A 9,488-nucleotide genomic window follows, 5' to 3' on the forward strand; every position below is an offset into this window, starting at 1 on the left:
GAAGCAACAATAAAAATAAATCCACACTTAGACACCTTACAAAGAAACTACAGAACACCAAAAACAAAGAGAAAAATTTTTAAAGCAACCAAAAGGAAAAGACTGGGTTTTTTTTGCTCACAATTTCTTATTACATCTTAGTCTTTTCTTAAAGGTTTAATTTCCATGTACCTGAAGTACATTCTGTAGTTCTTCTGTCTCATATAAATATAAAATCTATATCAACAAAAGACATATGAAACATAATAATATTGAAAGGTTGAGAATGCAAAAGGATAGAAAAAGATGTAGGCAAATGCTAGCCAAGAGACAGCTGGTAAACTACGTTAGTATCAGATGAAGTAGACTGTAATCCAAAAAGCCTGACAAATTGAAAGAATAATTCAAGAATATCTAACAATTCCAAACCCGTATGCATGTAATCATATAATTTCAAATATATCTATATACAGCCAAAATCAATAGCACTATAGTGAGAAACTGACAAAGTACAATGTTGGGAGATTTCAACACCTTTCTTTTAGTAATTGATAGGTTAAGCAAGACAAAAATATAATGAAGATATGTATCTAAATAAAATAGTCAAAATTTTATTCTCAAATTGGAGAATACATATTCTTTTCGGGTATAAAGATAGTTATAATACTTTCCCACGTACTAGGCCGCGAAGTAATTCTTCTCAGCTGATACCATGTAGACCACTTGATCTAGCTGTAATGCACTTAAAGTATAAAAACAGTGATAGCAACAAAAATTATCATACATTTGGAAATTTTGGAACATATAAATAACAAATGTTTAAAAATAAAAGCATAGTATTAAACTGAAATACTGGCACAGTTGAGGATTTTTTAAAGAATACCAGTATAAGTTACTTTATGTCATGAAAGTTGAAGGATTAGGTGGACAGTTTTGTAGAAACGCATAATTTATTAAAACTGACTTAAAAAGTTAAAATCTGAGGAGACCTATAACCAAAGCAATATTGATTTAGTAGTTTAAAAATCTGCCACCAACAAAAATCCTCCAGAATCATGAAATTTGCCAAATATTCAAACAAACAGTCCTAATTCTACACAGAATATTTAGAGAATAGAAAAACAGGGCATAATCTCCCAATTCATTTTATGCGGCTAATATAACCTTGATACCAACACCAGAGAGAATATGAAAAGGAAATTATGAGCTGATTTCTCTTATTAACTTAGATGCAAAATACAAAGAAGACGAAGCCAGCAATTTAATAACAATAAAGATGCCATGATCGAGACAGTTTATTCCTGGAAGGCAAAGATTTTCAACTTTAGAAAATCCATTAATCTAGTTTGATCTCCTTTAGTCAATTAAAAGATGAGGAAACATCCTCCTCATTTCAATAGATGCAGAAAACAAATTGGTAAATTTCAGTGGAGATTTATAATGCTATGACTGAAAAGCAGTCCTTAATCTGATAAGTATATCTTTCGGAAATTGGAACAAACATTGTACATATGATGTTTGTTACCTTAGGGTAGTAACTTAGAAATAAGACAGTTATCCTCTCTACCTCTTCTAGTTAGCACTTTGATAGAGGGCACTAACCATTGAAGACAGGGGGGAAAAAGAATGATATAAAGATTGGAAAAGAAAAAACAAAATCATAGACTACGATTATCTATATAGAACATCCAAGTGACTTTACAGACAAATTATTAAAAATATACATTTTTTAGAAGATCAGGATCAACAAAAATGAACACAACATCAGCATAAACAAATCAATTAGTTCTATAAGACAGGTCAGCAAACTTCTTTATAAAGGGCCAGATAGTAAATATTTTAGATTTTTTGCCTGATACATACAGTCTCTCATATATTATTCTTCTCCAACACCCCTCCCTTAAAATTTTAAGTACTGTAGAAGACACTATAATGATAAAATAGAGTCTGGAAAAAGATATTGGCAAAATACGTGACCTAAATAGTATTGTTATTTAGAATATATAAATAACTTCTACAAATCAATAAGAAAAGCAGACAACCTAATATAGAAAAGGCAGATATGAAATAGGAAAAGTTAACTTACAGAAGAGGAAACACAATGACCAATAAGCATATGAGTCATATTCATCCTATCCCTAAGTAATCAGGAAACAAAATCAAAACAATAAGAAAACAGTTTACACCCATCAGATTAGCAGGTATTAAGAAGTTGGATAATACCAAGTGTGGACAAAAATGAGAGGCAAAGAGAACTCTGATAACACTGCTGAGAGTATAAATTGATACAGCTGTTTTAGAGATAAATTTGTAATATCTAATATTGTTGAATATGTGAATATCCAAGGACCCAGCAATTTTACTCCTAGATATTAACTCCTAGAGAGTCTTACATGGGTGTACAAAGAGATGCATAAAAGAATGTTTATTGCAGCATTGTTCATAATGAGGAAAATTGGCAATAAAATAAATGTTAATGGATAGAGGAGGCCAGTACATTATAGTTGATTCTTTTACTGTAATACCTTATAGGAGTTAGAATGAATGAATTTGAGCTTCATGTATCAACATGGATAAATCTTGAAAACCAAGTTCAGTAGAATAAAAAGCAAATTGAAGAATGATGTAGACAATGTGATGACATTTTTTATAAATTCTAAAATATATAAAATCACATAGTTTAAGGATATATATATTTAGGTAAACTATAAAAACTATATGGAAAAGATAAACAAAATTTATTACCCCTATAGAAGGGATGAGGAAGAAGGAGAATAATGATGAAGAAAAAGTTTAAAGGGGCTTTAACTGAATCTTTAATCTTTTATTCTTTAATAATCTGAAAAGAAATACTGCAAAATATTAAGATTTGACAGAAGTGGGTAGAGGCCCTGTTGGATTTGATTGCTTTATACTCTGTACTTTTTATGTGCTTGAAATATTTCATAATAAATGTGAAATGTTTTTAAAATGTCATACTATATTCATGATCAATCTGTATGAAATAAAATGTTATTTTCTTTTAAAAAGAAAACTGAATCACATTGCTGCTTCATGTTGCCTCTTTCAAAAACTTCTAGTTGCTTCATGTGCATGAGATCTTCCTTGATTGTCACTACAATTGGGAACTGGTAATCTGGTGCATCTCGTTAACACTTTTTCTCCTAAGATTTGTTACCCTTGGATCAGAAACAAGTAAAAAATATAGCAATACCTCAATATTACTTACAGAACAGGTGAGAATATATGTTTCTTATGTTATAAATTAATGTCTGTAGTCCACATATGAATCTAAAATATTTTCATTTACTTCAAGTTTTTGAGGAACCTGTGTTACTAGATTAAGATCGTTTGTGTGATAAAGCAAAACGAAATTTGTTCCTGTGTTGATGCAGATTTCAAATCTAATCTACTGGTTTTATGTCTCATTTTCATTGGATAAGAAGTACTATTTATAGAAATGATTAATTTTAAACCATTAGTGGGTTATGTTTGCAGGATAGCAGAGCCATGTTTGAATAAGTATGAATCTTTATTTAATAGAAAGGGTAAAGCATAATAATGTAATGGTTAACTTTATTTTGTATGAATTTGTTTAGTATCTCCCTTAACATTTCATAAAAATTATTCAAAGAAAGTTATTACCAATGAACTTGAGTATTTTCATCAGGGATAGTTTAATTTTTAAAAATTGTAACCTTGTTGGATGAGCTCAATTAAAATGAAAGGGAAAAGTAGCAAACAAACCAATTTACTTATTATTATAGTTACTATTTATTCTTTAGGTTGATTTGGCTCTGAGACTTTGTATTTCACCTTTTAAATAATGATATCCAGTTTTCCTTGTCTCATCTTTTAATTATATATGAAAAGCGAAAATAGTTATTTTCTTAGAAAATAATGTTTATTGTAGGAAATTTGGAATATATAGTAAAGTATAGCAAATATTACTATCCCCTATGATCTCAATAACCAGGGAATGAACATTAATATTTCAGTGAATAGCTTTCAGTTTCTTTTAAAAATGAGTATGTGTTACAATATTAAGTATTTTTAATTGTCTTTTTAATAAAAGATAAACCTATACTTGAAAATGGAGAAGAAACCTAACAAAAAAGAGGAACTGACACTAGTGAATAATGTTTTAAAACTGGCTACTAAACTGCTAAAGGTAAAAATAAAATTCAAAATGGATGTAATGTAGAATATGCTGTTCTGACATTATATCTTAGTCTTTTGCTTGTAGATCTTACCTTGTATTTTGATTTCATGATTATCCAGTTTGTTTCCAAATTATATTTGAGCACATTCACACAATTCTCATTGCAAAACTAACCAAAGTAATCCAAGTCATTTCATTTTGATATTTTAATAACTCAAAATTTTAAGATTTCTAATAATGGTTAGAAGTATTGTAGATGTTGGCATCTTTGGAAATTTTTGCCTGCTAGAACTTAAAATAGATTTCAAAAAGATTTGATACTAATTTTGAAATATTTTAATCTTGTATTTCTCAGCACTCTTCTGCTCAGCCTGAGTTAGCTTAAAAAGTAGTATTACATAATTATTACTATATATTACCAATAAACATTTATATTTTCAAATCATTTTTGGTAATCAAAAGGAATATAATTTTGATATCTCTGATCTTATAATAATAGCTCTTTGGAAGTAATTTAATAAAATATTTTTATCACTGCTTTGCAATGCAATGCTTTTTTTCTTAAAAGGAAAATATTTTTTAAAATCTCAATTTCTATAACAATTATAATTCTTAGTGTTGTTTATAAGTGTTCAGAGAATGGTGTGAAATTAGTTGTCTCTCAGTGTTACTTTTTCAGTCAACTAAAAAGTATTTATTAGGTATAGACTGCACCTCACAGTGTATTAGGCATTGAAAGGGTTCAGAAGAGGAGGGTGGGTTTTTTTGACACATATATGTCAAATATCTTCAGAGTGTTGGCACTATGCTAGACAGGAGGAGGGGATAGACATGAGATTTAAGAGCGGCGTCTATCTCAGAGAAGAGAGAAGTATAAAAATAACTAAAATACAAAGCACAACAGTATGGTTCTTTTTGATCATACATAGTCTTTTAGTCTGAAACCTGAGACTTAATATAGATTGCTCTTTCTCATTCTTCACAGCCAAGAAATTCTTAGGCACATTGATTTAGCCTCTCATATATCTTCCAATTCATTTCCTCTTTCTACCAATACTGCCCCAAGTCAGACTTTCATCATCTCTCAAGCTTTTGATACACTGAACTCTTAAGGCATTCCTGCTTCTGGTCTCACCACTCTCTCATTCTCCTTCCACGTTGCTAACCTGGTGATCTTTGTCACATGCACATCCGATATACTATTCCCCTAAAAGCATATTTACTTATTTCAGGTTTAACCAAGTTTATCCTTTCTAAAACTATCCATAATTAGTAACTGGTTTTTTTTAACCCTCATTGTATATTGCCCTGAATTAGTTGAATAGATGTAATTCTTAATGAATCTGGGCTTATGGTTTTTTTCTCTTCTAGGAATTAGACAGTCCCTTTAGACTATATGGGCTTACAATGAATCCACTGCTTTATAACATCACCCAGGTTGTCATCCTGTCAGCCGTTTCTGGTGTTATCAGTGACTTGCTTGGATTTAATTTAAAGGTAAGAGTTTGCAGGTATTTTTTATCACTTAGTGCCTTGTTGCATTTTTGTGACATTTATTTAACCCTAGCACTCTTTTGAGATCTCACATGCACACGAGTAGTGTATGTGTATTGCCACTTCCCTGTAAAAGAAAGCAAGAGAGATCTGATTTTCATTTTAGTTAAAGTGAATTTTTCTTGAAAATAAAAGGATAAAGGAGTTTAAAATAGTAGAACCTGCACATGTTCATGGATGAAATTTAGATTAAAAATAGTATTATGTGATACAGTTTAATAAGTTGTGATAGTAAAACTGAACTCCAATGGTCACTACTTTTATTATTTTTTCACTAGCTGTGGAAGATTAAGTCATGACAATTCAGAAAAAAGAAGATGTAGCCTCTTTTCCAGAATAAGAGTACCAACTAAGCTGCCTGAAAGCAGTCACCGATGCTGCTTCAGAAGTCTCAGCTGGGAAATTGAAGTGTTTACATCAGACTGTCTTGTGCAATTCTTATATTTATTTTCCTTGTTCACTGTTGTTTTTGTTTTTGTTTTTACATTTATTTTAGTCTTCATATTTTATTTTTAGCATTGATGTACTTAGTTGTTGATGAAAGGGTGATAAAACTGATATCCAGATACTTGAGATCCTGGTAATTGCTTATAAATAATTGACAAAACAACAAATCGTGAGACGAAGCCATTGCTAAGCAGTTTCTCCATCGATGCCGTGAACTTGCCTTACTCGGGGGAAACGTCTTTAACTTCTGACGATTGCATTGGACTCAGCTAAACACACAAAGCATTTTCTTCAGTAAATCAAGATCCAGTCAGGGTTTCTCTTGAATTATTTTGGAACAATGCCAGGATCTAAACTGATTAAGCTGCAGTTAAGCACCCTTCAGTATTAATATATATGGTATTACATAATAAGTCAACAAAGTGCTCTTTGATGATAAAACTCTTAATAGAGCAATAATTGTAAATGGTTACCATACTGTAACATATTTTGATAAAAATTTACTAGTAATAATTGTATTTATTTGAAACACTGGGCTGTTTGCACAGCTCTAACTGTGCATGCTCAAAATGTGCACTTTTTAAAATTGTTACTTTTAATGCGTATCTTTATATGAAATATGTTATAGTGTACTAGGGCATGATATGGTATCCTTTTGAGTGAGGTATATACTCATCTCACAAGTGAAGTGCCTATTGATATTACTAAAGTACATTATGTTTACTCAAGTAAAGTAATTTTTCCCCCATGGTACACTATAGGGTATGCTATTCATACCACACTCAAATGAACAACTTAGGGTTAAGAACCAATAAAATATTCCTCTGATTGATAGTTTTAAAAGTACTGTGTATCTAAATTTTCAAGAGAAACAGCTTCAGCTTGCAAATTCTGTCCTCTAAACTTAATCTGGTACATCTCTCCCTACCCCCTCCAGTCATATAAGGGCTATTTTAGATGCTTTTAAACTTGGAAAAATTCACCACAACCCCCTAATAATTTGCCAAGTGTCCAAATGAGAACTTATCATGTTGACATGTTAGGTAAATAGGGCAAATATGATGGTATCTTACATTGGGCCTTGATTTTAAGTTGTTATATTTGTACAATCAAGAATATTTTAGGAAATAAATGAAACATGAAATGTTTTTGCCATTTTTTTAAAAACGGCACCTAGTTTCTAAAACAATTTATTTGAAACAATCTAGAATTTTCTTGGTGCAAGGTATATCGTGTTGAATATCCTCACGTTTTTTACCACATTTTAGGAAATTTAAAATAATTAATTGTAAATGATTTATTTGATTGGTGCAGTTCTAATCCCCAAATCATAATCTTAAGATCAGGAATGTGTAGAGAACAGAGCCATGTTATAGTATCACTTTGCTCTTACCATTCCTTTTGATCAGCCTCAATACAGCCTCCGCAGTATATTTTCTTTCTGTAGAAAGCATCAGAAGCGTTTTGTTTTACTCACCTATGTTCTAATACGTTTAATAATGACCAAAGTGCATTCTGAGTTTTTTCAAGGAATGTATTACTGGAGCTTTAAGAACATACTTTTCTCATGTGAAAAATTAGGCTTTGTCTGATATGTTTCTTCCTCCTCTATTGTCTAATGTCGATGTTGTTTTTAGGAATTATATTTTATAAACTTTTTCAAAATAAGGTACATGCCTATACAGAACTTAACATTTTGCACAGAATTGTCAAATATATTTTGAGAAAAAAAGTACAGCATGAGTTCTGTTAGGAATAAAAGATGAAACTATTGTATCTCACACATACAAAAAAGCTTATTTCAGAATGGAAATATTTTTGAGAAAAGTAGTTGAGTATATTGATTTAGGAAAATGCTTGTTTTGGATTGAAGTTCATTTTCACTTAGAGTTGGGAGTTGACTTATTGAGTACCGTATACCTCTCAACAACTTATTAATAATATGTTGAATTATTTCACTAATGTGGGCAGCAGTAGAATTCTAAAGGGAAAAAGTTGTCATTTTAAGCAATTTCAGAATGTTAATGGAACTGTTTTCAAAGCAGAAAAATTGACATTGCTGCCATTAATACCATGAATGTAAGAAGTTGAAAGAAATTGTAACATATCACATAATGTAGAAAAGGCAGTTCAAAGATAGAGTTGTGGCAGATGTTGTGTGTTAACTGTTTCTTTGCCACATATGTTATATTTGAGAGTTGGAAGAGCAAGTTTAAAATAAAACATTCTGACTGACAGTGTTAAATTAAATTGGAGGTGGTGTTTTTTTTTTAATGTCATATACATGTTTATGGTAATTTGTGTTGATTATAGCATAAATTTAATTATAACTGTTAGATTTGAGTGGGGTGGAAATGATTTTTTAAAAACTTCCTAACATTTCAGATTTTGTTATGATTCTCAGAACATGAACGCATAATATGTACGCAGGGCTTTCATCACCAAAATGTTATGACATCATTAACATTTGCTTGTTTGTTTGTATTTAAATATAGAAAACTGCCTATATAGCCTGACATATTAAAACTCACTGTAGGGGACAGTGGTGTTTTTAATCAAACAATTTTTCCATGTGAATTCAGCATGAGAGATCATGGCCAACAATAAGATGGGTAAGCATTCTGATGGGTACAAGTGTTCATTGGACTTAATCAGGGGCTATTAATTCAAGTGCATTTTCAAGCTTACTTTAAATCTAGAATTGGCACTTGTTTGTTTGTTTGTTTGTTTGGCAGCTTAAATAACAGACATTTATTTCTCATAGTTCTGAAGGCTGGGAAGTGCAAGATCAGGGTGCCTGACAATGATTTCTAATGAAGTCGTCTTTCTGGATTGTAGATAGCTGTCTTCTTGCTTTGTTCTTACATGGCAGAGTGAGAGTCAGAATTGGCTCTTTTAATGAGTCTTCCTTCAGACTTTAAAATAGAGCAATGTGACTGGCACCTCTTTAATGTGCTACATCATTTAGAACACTAATTTTCAACCTTTATTCTGCCAAGCCGGTATGAAGGATACCACAAACGTTTTTCAAGGCACTGGCTCCCCACAGTGCTCACTTCCTGGGGAGCAGACTGCAGATTTAGGAGGCAGTACAGGTGTACTTTCAAAATAATATTTCCCAAGCAGTTCGGAAAATTTTTCCCACCTGTTGCTCCTCATCACATTGAGAATTATTGTCTTAAGATCAGAAATTTTATAGAATGTAAGTTCTATGAGATTTTAACTACATTCACCACTGTATTTCCAGCACATAAAATGGTGCCTGATACATAGAAAAATCTCTATTTACTGAATGAATGAGTGAATGAATGAATAATGTGACTCAAATAGAACTTTATTTTTTTTT

At 31.1% G+C, this 9,488-nt stretch overlaps 1 protein-coding gene across 5 annotated transcripts in view; it reads left to right on the forward strand.

Annotated features, from left to right (window-relative positions):
• Positions 1–8,392, forward strand: part of PHTF2 (putative homeodomain transcription factor 2) — a 119,614-nt gene extending 111,222 nt beyond the window's left edge. For all 5 annotated transcript variants that reach the window (XM_011365214.2, XM_011365215.2, XM_023533646.1 and 2 more), the window contains 4 exons: positions 3,060–3,215; positions 4,055–4,150; positions 5,513–5,638; positions 5,974–8,392. In XM_011365214.2, coding sequence (XP_011363516.1) covers positions 3,060–3,215; positions 4,055–4,150; positions 5,513–5,638; positions 5,974–5,994 — 399 coding nt within the window. In that variant the 3' untranslated portion in view covers positions 5,995–8,392. The remainder of the gene's footprint in view (positions 1–3,059; positions 3,216–4,054; positions 4,151–5,512; positions 5,639–5,973) is intronic.
• The last annotated feature ends 1,096 nt before the right edge of the window (positions 8,393–9,488 follow it).

This window comes from Pteropus vampyrus, unplaced genomic scaffold (assembly GCF_000151845.1).
Source record: "Pteropus vampyrus isolate Shadow unplaced genomic scaffold, Pvam_2.0 Scaffold107, whole genome shotgun sequence".
NCBI lineage: Eukaryota > Metazoa > Chordata > Mammalia > Chiroptera > Pteropodidae > Pteropus > Pteropus vampyrus.